Genomic DNA, 22,831 nt, shown 5'->3' with positions numbered 1-22,831 from the left:
AGAAAACGACATTTGTTGTGTACTGCAGCTGCTGTTATTGTTTTTTTTTAAACACTGTAGAAAAGCTGTTTTCAACGGCACGTACGCAAGCAAGACTGACAGTGTGGTTCTGTATCTGCGTTAAAAGTGATCCCTATTCAGCTAGTGGTAAACAACTCTGGTCTTTTTCTGCGGCCATTAAAATGAGCAGGATAGGCTCTCGCTTGGTTGTTGTTGCATAAGAAGACGTGTGCATGAAGTAAATTTTTCTCCTGTAGTGCTCGGTGCCTTTCAGATCTTCAGAGGGTGCAGGTGCCTTTAACTGACACTTATCTCAGAGCTATGTTGCTGTAACCTGTCAGTTCAGCTAATGAATTGAAATCTGTCAGTCATCAGTTATAATTCACTGTGAACTGAGCTCAGTTTCTGACATTCTGACTCGTGTGAGCAGCAGCTTCATGAACTGTTGGTGATACAGAGGTCACAGTCGTATGATTCTGGTGTGAATGCCTCTCTAAGTGAGTGTTCACTTCTGTGTGCATTTAGGAAGCTGATTTTTTTTTCTTTTTTTTTTTTTTTTATGGGAATGAAGAAAATGGCCTTTTATTTCCTCTCGGTTTTGTCCGCCTCAGCATGTGTTCATAAGAGAGGACGCACACATGGAACATAAATTTTCCATATGTATAATAAATAATATACAGCTGTGGTTATTTTTTGCCGTGTAAACGAATACATTTTTGATAGATTCAAGGAGACCAGTAAAGCTTCTGCTTCTATAAACCCCCATAACCACTTTCAAACTATGAGTACTGTTAGTGTCAGTGGTATAATACAATATTACTAATATTACTTCTTTAGCAGCAGGAGCAGGAGTTATCATTGTCTAAATCATTGTCTTCAAAAAGTGTCAACTGAGGTTTTAGCACAAAATTCTTCAAAATTCTATTCTACTCTAAATATGCAGAATTATTGCTTGATGCTAGAAGTGATGGGTCTGCTTTAGTTTTAGCTTTAGTTTAGTTTCTGAATGTAATTTCATTTATTTGACTGAATTACTCTGCCCAGGTCTGCGGTATGTCAACTCAGTAGAAGGCAGTTCTTGTTTGAAAGAAAAAACAACAAACTAATAATAACATTTTAGGAAATTATTAAAATAAAATCTTTTTGATTTTTTTTTTCCTCAAGTGACTGTGAAGACAAACACATAAAATCATGCTAACTGGTGTAACAAATGTTAAAAATGTAAATGTAATCTTCCCTAAAACCAGTGATTCCAGTGATTCTTGTAGGTGTGTTTGGATGGGCAAGCCTGCACTGTGAAGTTTTATTTTACATAAATAAATAGCAGAATTGCAAAAGGGCATTCCAGTTTAAATTACAGTGGGGGGTTCAGCCATTATCAGTTCCATCTGCAGCACCCAGTTAGGCCAAAGCTACAACTGCATGGCTTTCATACAGTGTATATAAAACATGTCTGTGTTGTGTTCATATATAATACTAGAAAAACAAATACTAGATATCAAGAAAGATAAACTTGCTCATGTTAACATTGCATTTGTCATGAAGACCATCTATCCATCAAAATGATAAGCTCTGCTGAAAGATGGATTTGAAAATGTGTTTGCTTGGCCAGACTTTTCTGCTATATAATTCGTAATGATCCTGGCAGTTGATACGATAAAGAAGTTCATCAATTGCTTGAGGAAATTATATTGAATATTATTGAGTCTGTTTCAACAACTGCAAACATCGTCCTTTTTCACTGTCAGCCTGAAATAATGCAAACGACTCGCTGTGCGGCCTCAATCAAATGTGCACCATCTGCAGTATGAGGCACATGTCTATTTTATGTGACATGCAAGAGAATCTCATACAAATGATTCAGTAACAAACCAGTGGGTCATGCTGTTTTTACTGGTGCCTTCCAACAACTATGTTCTTCTGTTGAGACTAATAATCACACTTCTCAGGCTATTTCTCCATTAAAGTGCAATGGAAAAACTTATGTACAAACAAGAGCTGTCAGTTTTTATGTAACCTCCAGGTTTGACATCAAAATCTGGGCTACAGCCTCACCTTCCCTTGTTAACCAACAGGTACATCCCTACGATGAAGCCTGGTGCGTCTTCAAGACCACAATGTCGCCTTATCTAAATGGTAGGCCCAGTGCAGCCTCAGCTATCCAGGTATTCTGAATGTTACCAGACTCCAGCTGAGTTCATAGTTAACTGTTGCATGATGATTCCTGCATGTTTCAAGAGAAGATGTCCTCTTTTTCCAGTTCTGGCGATGTGGGTCTAGAAATGTCAAAAAGAGGCTGCGGAGAGCCAGGAGTTGATTTCCTCGCTTTGAGGAGCTGAAGTGCTTCTGTGAGTTGCGCCTCCAGGCCGGACATTCGAACATTCAGGTTCTTGAGGTCGTCCTTCAGCTCCAGCTTGAGCTCCTGAATCGAGGCCTGAAGTGTTTGCTCTGGGATGGGGTAAAAGGCGTGCCTGGTCTCCGGGGGCTGGACGGGACTTCGGTCATGGGGTGTAATGCGGAAGTCACCCACTTTGTCCAGCCGCAGGTCACTTTTGGTGATACCGCTGTCACATGAGTCCGTCTTTTTCAGAGACATTTGTGATTCGTGCACCTTCGTCCGTTCAGGTAAAGTCTCCATGGATTCGGCTTTAGACACTTTGTTCCAGTTGTCAGCTTTGGCCATGGACTCCTTGAAGCGACCCCAGCCTTTGACTTTGAGTTGCTCGGGAGGTCGGCCTCCCACCAAAGAAATTGAGGATGGAACCTGCAGCTTCACCTTCTCTGAGGGAGTGCAGTTGGGGGGTGTTGCAGATGAAGGTGTTGAAGATGAGGGCGTTGCTGGGCTTTCTGTTACTGTGACGATGCTGGTAGTTGTAATGGCTGTATTAGCTATGGGGACGTCCACATACACCGGGCCCTTCTCAATGTCATGCTCAGCTAGCTCTGGTTTGTCAGTCATGCGGGCTTCCTTCTGCTGTCGAAAGCGCTGAAAGAGCTTTCGTACCGGGTGATCTGGTGGCAGGTTCAGAGGGGCTTCATTTTTACGTCTCTGTCGCTCCTCTTCCTCTCGTTTCACATCGCTGATCTTTCGGAAGACAATCTGAAAAGGAATTTAAAGTCCTTATGACTAAAATACAGTAATAGCCATCAGTTTTTTTTATAATGATCTAAAACATCTGCGTCTTACAGCACACAGCAAAGTGATTTTGTAATGCCTGTTAAATTGAAGAGATAATAATATAAAACAAGATCAAAATCATCCTCAGATAGATGAACAGGTGTATCTGGTTTGATTGTTTGTGTGAGGCACATGCTTCAGTGTGTGTGCTTTGTAAATGTCACCCTAAAGAAGGTATTCCCATGACACAGAGGCAAAGTTCATATCATGCTTCTGGCTTCAGTGAGTGAAGATCCACTCTTAGCTTAATACATAGACGCTAATGGACAACAGCGGTATAAGCACTTGTATTACCAGTTTTAGCTTTGTGACTTTCCCTCTGTGGGGAACAAGATGTTTGTTTCTTAATCTTGTCTCACTAAAAACTAATTAAAATGAGACTTTGTTGTATGGCCAAATTTCATATTTTATATTTTTATGTTACTGGATAGTTTAGTTTTGCTAGCATTAAATGACTACATCTCCCATGAGTCTTAGCTACAGACATGCTTTTAAAAACTTAATTGAAGCTGTGGTTGTTGAATGCTAATAACAATCATGAAGCATGATGGTTCATTCTTGATCTTGGAAATGCAATACAGTCTGAACACATGGTCCATTTTACAGCTTTTTTCAACTATGTAACACTTACATGACTTGTATAACTTTCTTGCCAATTATTGGAAGATGGATGTAGAACTTTGGACTTTTTTCCAAAACGTGGACAGATCTAGGAATCTGTCACACAGCAGAAATGAACGCAACAACAGCCAGTCATTGTGCTGCCTCTTGGCCTCTGCTGTCTGTGTCAAGTATCGATATTGATCAATCTGAAAAAAATGATCACGATCATATTTTTTTGTTACGTCGTCCAGCCATGGATGGATATGAAAATATGCAGCTGAAACCAGTAACATTTTTCACATCTTTAACCACTCAAATGCTGAACATATCAAGTCTTGGATTTCCCAAGGCACAACCTCACGAGCATCTGAACGGCTCCTTATTCGATCCATCTCTGGATTCCCTGCTGTGTGCATTCAGGAAGTATGACACCCTGATGCACAGAGACTTTAATGCAGCAGATGAGATTGCCTCTTGATATGCAGGCAACTCAATCTCACTTCCACTCTCTTGGGTAGGCTAACCTTATTATCAATGAGGTAACGACTGGTAGCAACACTTGAGTGTTGATCACAACCGTTCATTCTGAGTAAAGGACGTAGCAGTGGCTGTTGTATATGGTGGCTATTTAATGGAACTGTGTTTTTGTGTGAAGTTTAGTCTGTGTGAAACATATGAGCTCCGGCTGTAAGGATCTGGAAAAACTAAATAAATTCTACATTTGTGTGTTAGGTGTGTGTCTAATGATCTATCAGCAGTTGAATGTGAAGTGTGAAGCTCATGTTAATCTAAGGGGCGAGTATTAGAGTTAGAATAAAATTTCCTCTTTTTTTGGAGGTATTTTGAGAGTCACTCACCCTCTTTCGCAGGTTGTAAGTGAGCAGCAGATTCCTCGAGAAGTGGTTGGAAAAAGCTGTATAGAACTCGAGCACCTTCTGCAGAGCATCGCGTTTGATGACGTGGAGGTCACAGTAGGTCAGAGCTCGGACGTTGGCGCAGGACTGAGCGAGAGTCACCTCTTTCCAGAAAACATCCCCAAATACATCTCCCTTACCTGCAGAGAGAGGAGACATTGCTTATTATGAGCAACCTAACATAACTGACATTGGCTGACACTGACATTTTTTTTTTTTTACTTTATGACTATTTAATATTAATCCAGCAATCTGAAAGTTGTTTTTATAAATGGTTTACAACGAATTTATAAAGAAAATAAACTACTAGTAGTACCAATATTTGTAAACTGCTTATAAGCTATTCTAAAAGCTATTAATCATATCTTATGACTTACATATTCGATATAATTTAAGAAACTCAAGTGTTTTTAAGTGCTCTCATGCCATCATTTGTGCAGTCACAGCTGACTAAACGGGTGAGTAATACAGAGCACTATTTTAGGTGTGAAAAGCTCAATGTGACTATGAATTGTTATGACTCAACTACTGCAACTCAAGAGGCAGCCGCACAGTATGAAAATATTTATTAATTTGGTTTTACTTTGTGACTGACGACATCTGATTACTTGTTTGAACCACATGATGAAAAGCTCTATGCAATGCAGACTATTAAAACATTCAGAGAGCAATAATCAAGCTGGTAGCAGTCTGAGGGATGCAAAGTGAAACAGCACAAATCTGAGGATTAGCTATGATCTTCACTATTGTTTGCAGGTGTTCTTTGCATGTAGTTTCTCTTCTACAGTGCCATTATGCTAATGAGAATCTGATTCATACTGGTAACTTGTTCATCACTTCAGGCTCCCTTATGGACTCATACGGGTCAATGGCATTAGCTTGACAGTGTACTGATTGTGGTGAAAAGGAACCGATAGCAGGTTATTGATGAAAAACAGCCAAGGTGGTGTCACTGGGCCTGCCAAATCACACCATCCATTATTCACTAAATCAATTATGCGGCAGAGGAAAAAGAAGAAGTTTTAAAAGAAAATACTCTGCTGGGGTTTAACCAGGCCAGTGTAAGCAATGAAAGAGATTAATTTTCCTGTATCTCATGATAAATAAAAATGTAGCCTCTTCCTAATATCACATGAGGGTGCAGCTGAAGAGGGACTGAGCTCACAAATACCATGAATGTCAGTGCAGTTAGCCACTGGTCTGCGTCATTCCTCATCAATATGCACTAAGCATGTGTTATTACAGTATAGAGTACTTCAAGGAGTTGGATTGAGTCCAAATTATAATCAGGATTGGACTCTCTCTGACCATATGGCAAATCATAATCACTGGGGGAGAAAATACCGTAGAAAATCAGTAGATTATGTAAAAAAATGTATGCTGCTGAATTAAAATTACTTTTTGGAATTTGATTTGCAGATAATAAACTTGGAATAAGTTTTGGTTACAACATTGACATATAAGATCAAACTGAGATCAAGTTGAAAAAGTGAGACCGAATTCAAAATGTTACTGAGTGGATCGAGTATCTGTGACAAACAAATTTCTTGTCCAAATGCTGAGTTCATGACTCAGCAGACGACAGTCCCCAAACAGCTATCACTGTTTCACTGCAGTCAGAAGCAGTTCAGGAAGCGCTGCTATACTGGCAGAAAACAGGAGGACTTTAAGTAAAGCTTTCAACAAAAACATTTTGTTATAAAGCTGCTGGAGGCCATTGCGGTTGAAATGTTTTTCTGCTGTCATCACTGCCGGGTTTTTAAGATAAGACAATATAAGATAAGAACTTTATTGATCCCGCAGGAAATTGTTGTGCCAGGGTTGCAATACAAAGAAGCAAACAAAAATATCAAGTAATCACACAAAATAAAAAAATAGCTGAGTACTATAAAAGAAATAACAGAGTATATACATGATATAAATAATGGCAGATAAGGTGCGGATACAATCTTAAAGTGTTGATAGTAATGCAAGGTAAATTGTTATTGTCCTATGTGGGTAAAAGGGATGAGTTGAAGATGTTTTGGTGTGTCGCTAACATAAATTGAGACAGGAGTAAGACCCTGTAGCAGCACATCTGCACCTTAGACCTTTTTTAAAGCAAAAAGAAATCTCTAATTGCATTTTCTGAGAAACATGAGAAGATCTGGAGCAGGTCCTTTGACACTACAGGGGCACATGGGAGGCTTAATGTTGTGAAATTGATTTCTATTTTTAATTACTAAAATGCTCAGTTTAATTTAGTAAAATTTAATAACAAGAACTGTGGAGTGTATATTGCAGAAGCACTAAACTCACCTAAAATGGCCACCACCTCATCATCCTGAATGACCTCCAGTGATCCTGATACCACAAAACAGAGGCTGTCCACACTTTCACCGGCGTGGTAGATCAGGTCGCCAGGGGCACAGTGGATGGTCTGAAACTCCATGGCCAGTGCTCTGAGACACCCGTCGCTGGCCAGCCGGAAAGCTGGGTGCTCCTTAAAAACTTTCCGGTTTAGATGAACACAAATATCTGCTCTCATGTCCTTTGGACAAATCTGTAACACCTGGAAAGAAACAAGAGCAGAGAAAAGAGCTGTAGATCTAAACAAGGCTGAATGATTTGATCATAGTGGATTACATTTCAGCTAATCGGACTCCACAATATTTCTGTCTTCTGACGTGCTCACATTAGGCAATCATGGTCATAAACTGTTGTCATAACAACACACTGTCGAAATAGTTGACTGGTACATAGGATGTGCCTTGAAGACTAAAGTCAGGGAACAAAAGTCCTCAGGCCAAGTGAACACTGTAATATGACTGCTTTGCCTCCAGACAAAGCAGAAAAAAATGTAACCTTCTCACACAGAGAACAGAAAGCCCATTCACACATCTGCAGAGCAAAAGTGTGACAGTAAGACCTACTGAGTACATTCATTAAGTGTATCATATTTTTGGGGAAACGTGTAATAAAATGGTTGTCTTCAGTGAACATTTTTAAGGTCCTAAAAAGAAAAAAAAATATACATAAATATTCAGAGAGAGCAGTTTCAATGAAATATGCAGCTTCATACTGTGAAGGACACCTTTTGTTTTTTTCCAGTACAGACAACATATGTATATGTATGATTTTGAAAGCGTATCAAACAAATGTGCTTTCTTTTTCACCAGCCATTGGAAATACATTATTATCTGTTGGACAGGACTGAGTATGTCCAGCTTGTATTGTGTTTTGCGGTGGAGTTTCACATGCAGGTCACATGGAGGCGGCTACCAGCTCAGAGTCCAGCCACCTCTCCGCTGAGTGTCACTGAGTGGCTGCATGTTGTTCAAGTACACCTAATCAACAGGATGCCAGGCCGTCACAGGGCCCTGCCTTTAAAACAAATCTCTTTGAAGATGAATGTCAAGCAGACAGGGATTATGTGCCATTTTTAGACCCTTTAGTGTGGCCTAAAGCCAGACAAATAAATTATACATAGATGCAGTGCAAGCTTAACATACAAAGAGGGCACAATAAGTGGATAAGTACAGATTAACCATTAGAGCTCCTAGTGACAAAATCCATTTTATCAGAGGTTGATTCTAATCTGAGGTGAAATAATATAACCTTTGCATGACTGAATTTTTGACAGGAGGATTTAAATGGTTTGCAGTGATATGAAAGCGTTCAGGCTTGAAACCAATCAGAATGGCACTAGTTAAATTGATCCTGCTTCCAGCTTTAAATGCTTAATTTCCACTCACTCAAATTTAACACCGTCTGAATTCAGCAGGACGGCTGGTGGTAACTGCTGATTACTGCGCCTGTCTGCTTTTCAAAATAACCTGCTAAAGGGCGCCACAGAATTACCCAATCAAATCAACGATTAAAAATCGAAATTCTGATTTGGTTTCAGAGGTGGAGGTTAGTTCAACTTTTTTTGACATTTACACTTTTATTCTTTCTTGTTAGATGAGAAGATTAATACCACTCTTATGTCTGTTAAATGAGGTTTCAACCCGCAGCTAATTATCGTAGCTTAGCATAAAGGAAGGAAATAAGGGGATACAGCTAGCATGGCACTGCACAAAGGTAGTAAAAATCTACCCACTGGCACCAAAAAGTTCCCTAGTTGATATAATATGTCTGTTTGTTTTTTTAAAAACCAAAGAGCAAAAATGACGCATTGTGGTTTTACTTGACGTAGTGTGACATACCTTTTCAGTGTCTATCCCCCGTGACATGGACCAGGTGGAGGCAATGTAGTCCATAACTCTTTCACTCAAACCTTTGGGCACCTGGTAGAGCTTGAGGAAGTCCCGGACGCTGTTAAGCATCTCATGGTAACGATTTGTGTTGGCGTACATCTGCTGGAAGATGGTTGTCACATTACCAAAGATGGTGGCGTAAAGAAGGGCTGAGAAAACATAGAGAAAATGAAAAGAGTGAGTTTTAATTTGAAAGTGAAAATAAACCCAGGGTCACATATTACTGCAGCAGATTTTAAGATCAGCTCAGAAAACTACATTTACAAGCACAAAAAATATCCAAATCTGAGTTTATGAGAACATAAAAATCTCCAAAATTGTGTTTACATGGGCATAACAATATCCACTACCTGGTTAATGAGGACATAAAAAGCTCAACCACCTGATCTACAAGGACACAAAAATCAAGAGGAAAAAAAGACAAGATTTACAAGGACATAAAAGTCTCCAAAAATAGGCTTACAATCTCCACCACCCCATATATGAGGACATAAGTCTTACCAAAACTTGTTTTACGAGTGTATAACATCACCAACACTTGTTTAAAAACAAGGACACAGAAAACTCCCAAGGCTAGCTTAACAAGGACATAAAAATCTCCAAAAAGTGGATTACAAAGACATAAATATCTCCAAGACTTGGTTTAAACAAATATCATAATTTCTAAAATTTGTTTAATTTAATTTACTGAAAGTACATAAATCGCCAAAGCTGGTTTTACAAAGACACAAAAAACTCCCACACTGACCAAAGACGGTTTCCTTCTCATACGCTCACATGACCTAACGACCAAATGTGCCTTAAGACTAGATAATTTTACTGAGCACTTTAATCAATCACATGGGAAATTAACAATTCTTACTCATCATTCCCATCAACAAAACTCTCGCCAAAAGGGGAAAACTACAATTACAGCTTCATGTTGAGTGAGCGTGTGTCATATTAAAAAAGGATATTTTTGTCTTGTCTTGTGGTAGAAGAATTAAAGGAAAGGTATAGCATCACAGCAGTGCATCTCTGAGACGACTGGCTGGTTGAACTGGTGCAACAGCTGGCGTGCGTGTCTGGATCAAAGCCATCAGATGTCTGCTCTCGGTGTGTGTACTGTTCTCCTGGCAATGGAGCCCTAATTAGCCCTGCTAGAAGGGACGGAGAGGAAACATGCCAGCCACACATTTCAATTATCCTCAGATGATGACAGTAACCTGTGCCTGCGTTTTTTGTTTTTTTGTGTGTGTGTGTGTTTGTTTATTTCACGGCGCACAATCAAAGTGTTGAAAAATTGCACAGGGAATAATACTAATTAAAAAGTGCTCAGAGCTCTTCGAGGGTGAAGATAACCACAACTTTCATCCTTTCATCACCTCATTTGTACAGCCGTGTTATCGAGTGTTGCAGCAGGCCTATAGTATGATATTTATCGCCTGAACACAAAGACACTTTTCTGTGTAGCATATTCTCAGTGCTGCACATTTGCACACATTACAATCAGCACAGTAAGAAAGCTTTAAAAAAAAGGGTTTGAGCCTATTAAATCTACGATCATAGACAACCGCCAAAGTTTTGGGATGCCTGCTTCCCTGAGCTCGAGCACAGATGGCAACGCTCACTTCTCTGATGGGCAGAAAAATGCTGTAACAAAGGAAACTCAATCGGTCCCCGCGGAACGGAGCTTCAGCTAGTCCCCAGCATCACTCTTTACTCGCTGACGTAAACAACTTCGCCGCAGCGTTGCTCGGCATCCAACAGCTGGCTTGTTTGAAGGTAGTTAAAAGACAGTAGTCAGAAACTCAAGCCCCAGGCCAACAGTTGCTATAGAAACAGGACATATGTATAGTGCCCCCTTTCCCCATGCCACCCCTCCCCAAATACTTCGTCACACTGTGATCTTCTACTGCCAGCACCGATCCAGTGCTGGTGGTAAAAATAGAACAGTATCAGGGCATCCATATTTCATAGAGAACAGCCATGGACTACAGTAGATTGCATCTAAAACAATCCTCCTGAGGCTGTCTGCTTTTTTAGATATTTATGCTTTAAAGATGATTTGTATCTCACAATGAAAAATTTAGACAAGTCTGCAAATGAGTTTGCGAGTTCCCCCGTGAGTGTCTTCATAAACCTGAACAACCAAAAAAAGGTAGAGAGGGGCGACAATCAACCCCTCGCCTCCAGGCCGAGATTGTGAATGAAAAAAGAAAAGTACAGCGTGGTGAGGTGAGGCATGATTGCAGAGGGATCGGAGGGAGCACTGTACTAAATTGATCCGACAGTGTCAGTTATTGCTTCGAGGTGTTGCTCACTGTGCGCAGTCACACATAATGGTGCCGTGCTGTATTATGAGCCACACAAGCAGAAGATGCCTTATAAATGTTTAATATTGAGATGTGGAAATAAGGGCAGGCTCTGCAAATCTGCCTCCTTTTAAGCAGGTTGATTTGTGAGTTACTCCATTGTTATGTCTCAAGCAAAACTGGCTAATTCTGTGTTTCAGATATTAATGCATTTGATGGATGTTTTGTTTTTTGTTTATCACTCATTTGTTTCAGAGTATGAAAAACGCCAGCAAACTTGACGAGTAGCCTTCTCATTCACTCTCTCTGGAAACCTGCGAGAGTGATGCATCACACAGAAAACATCAATAATCAGCACAATATCACTCAGCAGACTGAGGCAATGAGTCTAATTTGAGCGATAATCACAGAGCTCCTACTGAAAATAAAGTGGCGAAAGCTATATACACATTTTGAACAAAACTCATTAGAGTTTTCCCTAATTTGTATGCATTGACAGCCTGTATGGATGCATTTTGTTCTGTTCTTTTAATTTATCTTTTCGGGCTTTTGACTTCATTGACAGTGAGAGCTGAAGAATGACAGGAAATGAGGGAGAGAGGAGAAAGGGCCGGAGTTGGACCTGAACCTGGACCACTGGGGTAAGAGAGGTGAGCTATAGGGGAGCAGCTATTCTATTCTATTCTACAATTTACTAACTAAAAGACAGCATGGCTCCAAGAGAAACTCTGAATACATAAAGGTAAAAAGACATTATTGTCTGTATTTTCTTATTTTGCTGTTTTTGGAAAATTTCTGGGAAAATATTTTCCAAGTGTAGCCCCCAGCCAATAACAGTGGGTTACACTTGGCTGTGCTAAGGCAGCTGTGCTCAGGGAGGCACAAGCTTCTGCTGTCACTGAACTGAGTTTTACAAACCACAACCCAAAAACTCCCGCTCATTCTGCCTGTAAAATTGCACCCCTGAAGTGAACAAAAAAACGGTCATTTGCAGACTAAAACTGTACCCAAAAAGCACATGTGCTTTGTGCTTGAACATGTGTGAGTCTTTGTGAAAGAAACACACTTTGCAGTAGACCCTGAAAGCAAAGTTGAGAACACAGGCCAAGAGCATAAATGAAATAAAAACTGCAGTCAGTACTTCTGGCACCTAACGATATTCAGCCTGCGCTGCATATTCCCGGTTACAGGAGAGTTAGAAATACTGCTCAGCTAATCATTGGTAAAGTTCTCTGTCGTGAACTTTGATGGCTTTATTCATAATTCACTTATTCACCTACATCAGTGGATTGTGGCTTTAAAGAGCATATTTAAACTGCTCATGTATCATGAATCTGCTACATTGGACAGAAGATAAAAAGCATCCACTCACATCCAATCATCATCATGGCCACGGCAAAGATCTTCTCTCCATCTGTCGTCGGGGCAATGTTACCGAAGCCGATGCTCGTCAGGCTGGTCATGGTGAAGTACAACGAAGTGATGTAGACAGAGTGGTTGTTCGGCCCGCCCTCCCACTTCCCAGAACCGCTGGCGTTGAAGCGGTAAGGTGTGCCCACGGTCTCGGCCAGGATGTAGAGCCAGCTGTCCACGCGCGCAATGTTGGTTTCTTCATCGATAACCTCATAATCACCAATGCTGTACCTGGAGAGGCAAAAATAGTCCACAGATACAGGAAATATAACAATCGGAGATGTATTAGACGTTGCATTTCACAATTACAGATGACTAAAGTGTATTTATTATAACAGGCATGAATTTGTCGAGGAAGTGAAAAAGTAAACTTTGCAGGATTGAATCAAGAGTGTAACAGCCAAGCGGTTTTGTGAGGCTGCACTGAGGCACAGCTGTGGTTCGAGCTAAAGGTTTACATCAACATGCTAACATGCTCACAACACTGCGAACATGATGGTGTTTAGCCCGTGTAAGTTTAGTATGTTTGCATGCTAACATTTGCTTATTAGAAGTGATGACAGCATACATCTGATACTGATGAGAGTTGCATTAGTTTGGCTGATATTTACTCACGAACCAAAGTACTGGACAAATTAAATTTTGATCTGCTGAAAGCATCAGATGAAAGCTACAGTTCATCCCTGAGACGACATGAATGCGCTGCACCAAAATTCATGTCAACCAAGCCAATAGATGTTGAGACATTTCACTCAAAACATCAAATGTGAACCTCATTTGGGTGCAACAAGGGATGTCAAAGGATAAGCAAAGTCAGGAGGTTTCATTTTTAAAAACGTCTGTGCAAACTCTGGTGACTCTGTGGTAACATATTTCACAGGATAAGTGGAAGCTTTGACCTGTAGGAGAAAAGTCTATTTTATCCTAATTTGTTTGTGTAATCATTTGGTGTCTGGAAAAATATTTGAGTTGGCTGTTTATATGTGGAACCTCTGAGCTGGCCAGCTTCTTGAAGAAAGACTTGGAGATGGAAAACAAAAGTTCAGAATATAAATTAGTTGAATTATGCTGATAAAGCAAACACTGTTTGCGTGCCTTGTTTTCTGTCTTTGGGTTTATGCTGATGAGGTGAAAATTCAAAAGGAAACACTCCTATCGGTTGTGTAATGCATTGGCCCATCACAGGGTGCATGTCTCACTGCTGCGAGCAATTTTTCCCCAATCAGACTGTTTCATTTCAGTCATTCAAATGCCTGAGGAGATAAAACTCTAAAAAATAAAACAAAAAAAAAAAATTCTGTGTAACAGGTTCTAGATTTTCTGATTTACTGCCCTGGTGATCATGGCTGATGATGGTTTAACTTTTCTCAACGCTGCAGCTCGGCATGTGACCATGGCAACCGCAGAAACCACACTGAGGGAAATGATACAGGAGCTATTTTTATTGGTATCTGAGTCTGGTTTGATTATACTGTCTGGCCCAATAAACAATGTTTATGATATTGGTGAGAGTCTCTTGTGGGCTTCCGGCTCCCAGTTTGACAACCACACGTATAACTCATTTGAACTCTTGCATATTAACACTGTTTGAAATCCTGCAGACAAACATAAGGGTGTGTGATGTTTTCTTCTGATTATGAATACATTAGTAGACGATATCTTGTAATCCTGCGAGGGACAGGTCAAGTATTTATGAAAGAAGAGAAAGAAAGCGCTCAAGTGGGTGTGTTCATAAAAGCGGTTATTTTGTATATTTAGAAATACGTCCTTTGGTTTGTTGTTTTTATGTATGCAGGACATTAAGTTGTCATGATGGCATCTGCAAGTGTCAGTCTATGAGTGTGTGTGTGTGTGTGTTAAGTCATTCTCATAAACATAATAAATCAAGCACAACACATGATGGAAACTTAATGCTTCCACCACACTTGCCCCCCTGTAGACTAGATGATCTGATTAGACTTTGGAGGCCTGCACTCCATAAATTTACATATTAATAAGGAAAAATTAATTCTGGCTTTAAGGTAAGAAAAACATACAGTTTTGATGTGTGAAAACAAGTATGCTGACCAAAAAGAAAAACCAAACACCTGTTAATTAATGCATTCATTAGCTTCATCAATGGCCTCATTATATTAATTGGATCTGCTATGAGGTATGACGGAGATGGATGAACGTGGCAGTCAGACTGTGTTATGTTATTTACATTCACAAGAGCAGTAACTTAAAATGTGAGGCCTATCTGATGACAGTTACGGATGGTGAGAAAATGTTTGACGAAAGTTGAAAAATAATGATGAGTGAATGAATGAATGAATGAATGAGAGAGGAGTAATTGCATTGAATAAGGATTTGAATGAATGAATGTCATGTCAACATACCAAATGCAGGCCAGCCAATGAGCGGCCAGTCCAAAAACACACACCAGCAGGACCAGAACGGCTGCCCCGTACTCGATGTAGTGATCCAGTTTGCGGGCGACCCGACCCAGACGGAGAAGCCGGACCACCTTCAGCGAGCTGAACAGACTGCTGATCCCCTGAACGAGGAGCGAAGGGGGAGAGAGGCAGACATGAGATACAAACACAAACACACACAAGTGTGTCTGTTGTCAGCAATTACAACTTAAACCTATTAAGTCTCACTGTATTACTTTCATTATGTGTTTATACACCAGACTCCTCTTATGGATTCCCATTAGAGGAGTACAAATATATTAATAAGTACTTAATAATTTGGTAACTACATTACAGTGCAGTATAACCCACTGCATGTATATATATGCTGCTTACAAATATTAAACGGGGGAGGGGTTGAAATAAAGTGCTGCCTAATACACTATTGTTGCATATATTTAGAGAATGGTATTCAGTTGTCTGTTATGTTATATTATTCTGTTTTCATATCCACCTCTTTGTGTGTTGTTTGTGTTTCGTGAGTCATGACTGACTTAGCTGCACTGGGATTCCCACTGGGATTAATAAAGCGATCACTGGATTAAAATGAACTTTGATTGCTCTCCATGTAAAGAAATGTGATGTGAGATCTAACAAACTGTAAACAAAATGTGTAGTTTTTGTTTTTTCGCTGTTTACTTATTTGTAATTAACCTGAAATTGAAAATTTCACTGTAAAGACAGCACCTCATTAACAGTCACTCTAAAGCTTTCATTGTAAATGATCATTTATGGGTTTTTTTTAATCACACAAGTAGCCATGAAACCCACTGAGCATTAAGTATGATGAAGTGTTGTACTCCTGTGTTTGCTCAGGGTCTGACTGCCACATCACATATCAAACGGAAAAGCTTTACCACGGGCCGCTATGAGGGGAAACCACTTTTTAAGAATCAAGCTGAAAGCGTCTTGTAAAGACATAACAGCAAACACAGAATGTACAAACAATCTGAGAATAAACACAAGATTAAAAGTGTTAACATGTGCCAAGTTAATTTTAAAAACATTCCTGCGCAACATGATGAAATTGTTCAACTTGAAGCGGTTACATAACCAGCAGTGAAATGTCTACTCAGCTTAACTGTATATTGAAACACCCACTCAGTGATTCAAACAGACAATCCCATCAGTTTGCTGGTGTTATTGTGTGTGTGTGCGTGTGTGTGTGTGCGCACTGGGAGGTGTATTGATTTTGCTAATGTGCTGTGGTCTGCAATCCGAGTACAACTGCAGCACTCGCTGTCACTTGATCTGAGCTGCCTGCCAGACACCTCAGCTTCTCTAAAATCACTTTACAGACTGACACAATTCAGTTATCAGATTATCAGTGCAACCTGGATTTTGACTTCTGCTGCAAACTCAACACAAGTTGGGAGAAAATGTTTTCACTGAATAAATATGACTGATATGAGATTTCATGAAAGGAATAGTTTATTTCAGTCTGACATGTTTGCTTTCTTGTTGCGAGTTAGATGAGGCTGTCGTGTCTGCACGCTAAATGTGAAGCTTTGCCTGAGAATAGGAGGAAACAGCTAAACACAAATACACCTGCCAATATCTCTGAAGCTCAACTCAAGCTCTTGTTGTGCTGCAATAATGTAATTGGTATATGCGCCTTATAGACCAGTGGACGCTCCTGCTCACTTCCTTGTTGGAAGTTTGAGAAGATTGATGCCGCTCCCGTATCTGTGCTTTCCAAATGAAGCTCTAGCCGATTAGCTTAGCATGACAGGAAACGAACCTAAATTTCAGAAATGCATCCTCCTCTGACTCATCAGTTAACACAATGTGTCTCATTAGTTTACCTCTGACACTGAAATGAAAAGAAACAAATAATTGGGGTTTGGTTGAATCTGTTTCCTCCTGCTTTACGCTAAGGTAGACTAAAACAGTAACCAAGCAGCTCACAAATTAACGGAACGCCTACTTGAGTGATGCGAGGACTTAAACCACTCATACCTGTGCATTATGAAGCTACAGCAAGCTTGTTATCCATGGACTGGGATTTGCTCACATGATGTTTTCAGTGTCCAATATTAAAACATCACAAGTCATAAACTTCATCTGCTGACATCCAGTTTGTTAGTCAGTGAGCCAAATGGGAAACTCCAAAAAGATGCTGTCAAAGGTGAGTGAGAAAGCTGGTTCTTTGAATGTGTCAAGCCACGTTCAAAACTCCCCCTAGTGAAGCGTATTTTCAGTGCCAGGACGATTTTAATTCTGAAATGTTATAGGTACAGTACATATTTTATCCCTCTTACTTATTATGATATTTCTCTATCTAGATTGTTTTGCCGTGAGTTGCAGAGTTTTGGAGATATCGGCTGTAGAGAAGTTTGGCTTCTCTCGAATATAATGGAAGTAGATGACACTTCACTTGCGGTGCTCAAAGCGCCAAAAAAGTACATTTGAAGACTTGACAATGATGTCTCTTTCCAGAAATTAAGACCCAGTTACTCAAGATAAATCACAGACCTTGTGAGCAGTGAGTTTCACGTTGGAGATATTTTCTTTCTTTCAAATTACACCTACTCATACATGACAGGCCTGTGCTCATCACAGGGCAGGATGCAGACATTAACTGCATCTTCCTGGCTAACCCACTCATGAGTAGAGGCACTCGTGCTTCAGCGTGGTGATACAGTGCAGTCTGGTCAAAAGAGCCCTACAGGTGAGAGGAAAGCAAACTGTCCCTTTAACTGTACCGCGTTGCTGCAGTCACTTTGTCACAAACGACACGTTATTGCTGACCTGAGGACTGAATCAGCTCTCATGCAGCTTTAATGATGCAGTTATTCATTTTCAAATTGTAGAACACAGTCAGATTGCTGTTGTCTCCTGGCAGTGAAAAGTGAGGGTGGGGGGGGGTAAGGACAAAGCAGCACAAATCTTAACTTGCTTTCTGTGACATTTATTTCACGAGTTGATGCTTTGTTGCTGTGGTACTCTCGGCCAGCACCGCAGCTGAAGTGCCGGTACGAGAATAAATGTCACAGGAAATGTGGAGCTCGATGGCGAGATTATGTGCCGTGTGTGCATGTGTGTCCACAAGCAAAATAAAACACAAAAACCGTTCATTATCATATTCTAAACAAACTGAAGCCTACTTGAGTGACAGCTCGGTGGTTCCAATTCTTCCCATCACGTCCCATGCATGAACACAGGCAGAAGAGGAGGCGAGGGGGGGGTGGCATGCAAACAGAACAGAGGGATGGAAAAGAAGAAAAACAAAAATGAAGCACAAGTAAGAGAGGAGACACTTCAACAGTAGTAAATGATGAATTAACACATGAGAGAATTGATATTCAGTAAAGGTTTCAAATAAAAAGAAACATAAAGACACAACCTCATCTGTGCAGTATGAACAAAGCATGCACCGAAAGCTCCATCGCTTTGTCGGCTTTCCCCGCTAAAACACTCGGACAGAAGCACGAAACGTTTCCTCTGTTGTTGTTCTGGGTTATCAGTCATCAGAAACTGAAATAACACAACGACTATGATGTTTCATTCAGTCTCGAGGTGACGTACGGCGCTTTAAGATTGCCAAGAATAACTTTGACAGCCGCTCCTCGTTAATAATCTTCCCTTCCCTATTTGGAGACCTGTTGGGGAAAACAGCCATCAAAGTTATTCATGTCAGTCATTAAGGTTTGGAGCAGCAGCAAGATGTTTCGGCGCCGGTTTAATAACGCGGGCAATTGTTTACTCGCTCTCATTTACCCTTGCCTTGGATGGCCTCAAAGCAATTTGGAGCAAATTGGAGTCACTGAGTTGTTGCAGAGACACGATGGAAGATGATCCTGGGAGTGGATGGTCATAGTGCTGCTGCCGCTTTAAGCTAAATGTGTCCATAACCTTATTATAGGCAAAATGTACATTTTAACCTTCACAGTATATACACAGCAAAAATATGAAGCTGTGCCGTAGCTAACATTGTTGATTCTTTTTTATAAAATGTCATTCAAAAGCCCCAAAATATTCACTAAAATCCCCCATCTGAACAGCTTTGACAACCAATGAATGTTCAGCATCAAAACTTGATAAAAAACTATTTCAATTAACAGTTAATCATTTGTTAATCAACTAATCACCTAAATGGCACGACAGGAAAATACTTAAAACATTGGGTTACATTACATGGTGAAGCCGATTATTTCTCTTTAATTTTCCCCCACATTTCTAAGACCAACAATCTCTGCCACTAACAATCGTTGTTTGTGTTGCCTAACGTCCAAAAACTATCAATAATGCAGTTAAGAGCCACACATTTGGATTGGGTGACACCTAATTACATTTAACTGTCAGGGAGATACTGAGCATGCTCAGAGATTTGAACCACACTGTATACTACTACTACTACTACTGTAATACTGTATACAGTAGTATACTACGACTGTAAACTACTCATTTACTGCATAGAAAATCCATATGCTCATGGGTGACAACATTTTGGACACTTTTCCTTTTATTTATCCCACAGTTCACTGCATTTGCCTTGTTTTCTGTCTGCGTTAAGCATGATGGTAGTCAGTTACAGGTGAAGGTAACATGCCAACATATGCTGCAATGGACCAGCAAAGGCAGGTGAGAAAATGACGACTGCTAGCAGGTTAACATTAATGTAGACAGCGCAGGTTTTCAGACTGTAAACATCAACTTGGCAAATGTTCTACGAGGGAGGAAATGCTTAAATTTACATTTTGCCCTGCCAACAGCCCAAAATGCAGATATATTCATTGTAAATGACTCACAATTCATCGCTTATCTAAATGGTTGGCTCTCGACTCATGTCAAAGTCAAACCTGGGTTCAGCATAATGAAACTGTCTTCCACAGGAACAGTAAGGTTCTTTCTTGTGTTTTTAATACACAAGCTATACAGCCCACACTTGTCATCAGTGAGTACAAAGAAGATCAAATAACACCAGCGTTATCCTTTAAATCACGGTAGGTTGTTGTTCTCCCCATCTGCTGACCCCTGACTGCTTCTGCTCCGGTCACTTGAACCTGTCAGCGTTTAAGATGCTGAAATGTTGAAAGACTAGAGAGGGAAAAAAAAAAAAAAACGCTGGACCCGCAAATACAACTCAGAGCTCGCTGCCCACCAACAAGCCTCTTTTTTCCCCACAGCATTTCATATTTCCTTCTGCTGCTACCCGACAGCCCCTGAGAGCCAACATACACTGTAAAGCCAAAATGCTGTAACAGCATTTTACACGTCCACGTGGTTGCAATAATACACAAACACACACACATCATGACATGTGATGCATTTAAGCACACACAGGCACGCGCGATGATGCATTATTATAATGAAAACCAGCAAAGTGCAGGACCCTGAGGTTCCACTTGATCAGTGTATGTGTGTGTGTGTTGGGGAGAGAAAAAAACAAAACAAAACTGACCTCCTGATACATTCAGATGTCCTTGCTCTGGTTGCACCATAAAGATATTTTCAATCAGAGCAAACAAATATACAACATTTCAACATGTAAGTACTCTGTTTAGTAAGTATGTGTAAGTACTGTTTTATATTAAATCACAACTGAACAACTAATAACAACAACAACAACTAATTCCGACTCCCCTTTAACACCAGCATACAGTTTGAGTCATTCACATATGCGGTACAAGTGGAGGGTAAAACTGGAGTCCATCCAGTTCGACGCGACTGGCTCCAAATGCTCGTTTGGTAACACGACATGCCTAATCACAGCGCAGTTTTCCCATGATTCAGTTCTTTTGTCAGCTGTCGTAAGGTGTTAATGGTTTTAGGGCATCAGTGGCACAGAAGAGGACTGAGGAGTGCCTCAGTTTAATAATGTTACACTTCCCCCCCCACCTCCAATTAAAATGTGCCAATTACCTCAAGATCCTGTGATAGCTCTCCAGCAAACACTCCTCATTATGGCCCAACATTTATGAATTCACAAACAAGCATATTATTAGGCTCCTCAATCTAATTTGTTTTCTTTTTTTACTGTCACAAGGCAAAACAAGAAAAAGTGAACAGGATCTGATACATGGTGGTTAATAAATGTGGTGGAGGGCCCGCATGGAAACCTAATAACCTATCAATCACCTGAGAAAGTATCACCTCTAGGATTTAAACTCCCAATTTACTGGCACAACACTGAGCAGACAGAGCAATTTCCAATTTGTTGGCATTAAGATAAATCTATTTTTATTTACATTCATTTAAGACACGTGTCAAAGTTTTTTTCCTGCCTGTGAGATGATCTTGATTTTTATTAACAGCCCGTAGGCTACTGGCTCATTTCCGTATTGTCCACAAGGCAACTTTCAGCATTCTAAACTAACTTACTGGTGAAAATGAACATTAAGAAATAACTAGAAATGAGCATTTAAAAGGTTATTTTCCAAAAACACACACCACTGTTCATTAACTACAGAAGAAATGTGTGCTTTTAGATTCCTTACATGTGTCAGCGGCCTCCACAGGGGTGGTAGTTACCTAATTTGCTGTGCATTTGAAATGTTTCACCACCCCAAAAGGATCCCTGGGTCTAACCTGTATGTCCCTGCTTATCTGGCCATGGAGTTTATTTTTATTTTTTAAGAAAGCCCCTTCACTCACTGGAGTTTGAGAGTCACCGAAGGGGCAATCTTATCAATGCAAGATCTAAGACAAAGACAAGCAGCAAATCCTCACATCTGAGAGGCTGAAGTTGCAGTCATTTGGCATGAAGGCCTGAATAATGACTGTGTCTGATGCCAGCAGAGAAACACCGCACTCACCTCATCGACATTCTCGAAGGCGTTTATGACGTCGTATGGCAGGCAGGAGAGCAGGTCGATAACAAACCAGGTCTTCAGGTAGTTCATTCGAATCAGCTTGGGGTCTGAGATGACCTCGCCAGCGGGTCCAACAAACGTGGTATGGAAGTTTAAAACAATGTCCACCAGGAAGATGACATCCACGATACTGTCCACCACCAGCCACGTCACGTTGTTCTGCTTCGTCTTGAAGGAGACGTTGTAGGGCACCATGATGGCTGTGTAGAAGGTGAGGATGAGGATGACCCAGTCCCACGTGGTCTTGAAGAGGCAGTAGTGCAGGATGATGTGAGGAGGGGTTTTGGGGGTCTCCTGCTTGTACTGAGGTAGAATATCTGAGCCCAGCTGCAGTACCTGCGGAAAAAAAGTGAATCAGGAAAACTCGACACGAAAACACGAAAACAGCAGGAAGCCAAAAATACTGTAGCTTAAATGATGTCACCTGGAGCTGACTGGAGCTCACCTGCTCATAAGAAGCGCTGTGTAAGTCTTAGAGGTTGACCTGATCTACAAGACTCCTCTTCACAATTTCTCAGTGTCCAGTTTGTTCTCTAGTGTGCAGTACAGAAATGAAATCAAATGTATCCTCCATACCTCAGCTAAGCGGGAGTGCTTGTGGACATTCTCTCCTTTGTGAACTGTGGGCTGCAGCTGTTGTAAGACTCCTCTGCTGCTTGTCAGAGCCCGAGTCAGTCGGGCAAACTTTCCCCAGCCTGAGGATTATAAACACATAAGGGATGCACAGTATTTAATGTGATGATGTTTAAGTAAGCTTCCTGCTAGAGCTTTCCAATCTTGTAGACGTTGTGAAAAGACTCACAGAATCAGGGTCTGAAAATACTTTTCTTCGGGGTTGAACAATGGCTAAGCACATGAAAACTGAGCTTATCAAACCTAGTTTATCACACGCAGGGCACCAACGCTTGTGTTTGGATAAATTG

At 40.6% G+C, this 22,831-nt stretch overlaps 1 protein-coding gene across 4 annotated transcripts in view; it reads right to left on the bottom strand.

Annotated features, from left to right (window-relative positions):
- Window positions 1-1,699: 1,699 nt before the first annotated feature.
- Window positions 1,700-22,831, bottom strand: part of kcnh1a (potassium voltage-gated channel, subfamily H (eag-related), member 1a) — a 31,517-nt gene continuing 10,385 nt past the window's right edge. For 2 of the 4 annotated variants that reach the window (XM_046401966.1, XM_046401968.1), the window contains 9 exons: window positions 22,485-22,603; window positions 21,852-22,244; window positions 18,201-18,227; window positions 15,019-15,176; window positions 12,600-12,871; window positions 8,883-9,082; window positions 6,994-7,246; window positions 4,639-4,835; window positions 1,700-3,100 (listed from right to left, as the gene is read on the bottom strand). In XM_046401966.1, the coding sequence (XP_046257922.1) occupies window positions 2,234-3,100; window positions 4,639-4,835; window positions 6,994-7,246; window positions 8,883-9,082; window positions 12,600-12,871; window positions 15,019-15,176; window positions 18,201-18,227; window positions 21,852-22,244; window positions 22,485-22,603 (2,486 nt within the window). In that variant the 3' untranslated portion in view covers window positions 1,700-2,233. The remainder of the gene's footprint in view (window positions 3,101-4,638; window positions 4,836-6,993; window positions 7,247-8,882; window positions 9,083-12,599; window positions 12,872-15,018; window positions 15,177-18,200; window positions 18,228-21,851; window positions 22,245-22,484; window positions 22,604-22,831) is intronic. The other 2 variants (XM_046401967.1, XM_046401969.1) reach the window with 1 other exon arrangement.

This window comes from Scatophagus argus, chromosome 10 (genome assembly GCF_020382885.2).
Source record: "Scatophagus argus isolate fScaArg1 chromosome 10, fScaArg1.pri, whole genome shotgun sequence".
NCBI lineage: Eukaryota > Metazoa > Chordata > Actinopteri > Scatophagidae > Scatophagus > Scatophagus argus.
Note: the sequence above shows the minus strand (reverse complement) of the source record. Positions and strands in the feature narration are given on the sequence as shown.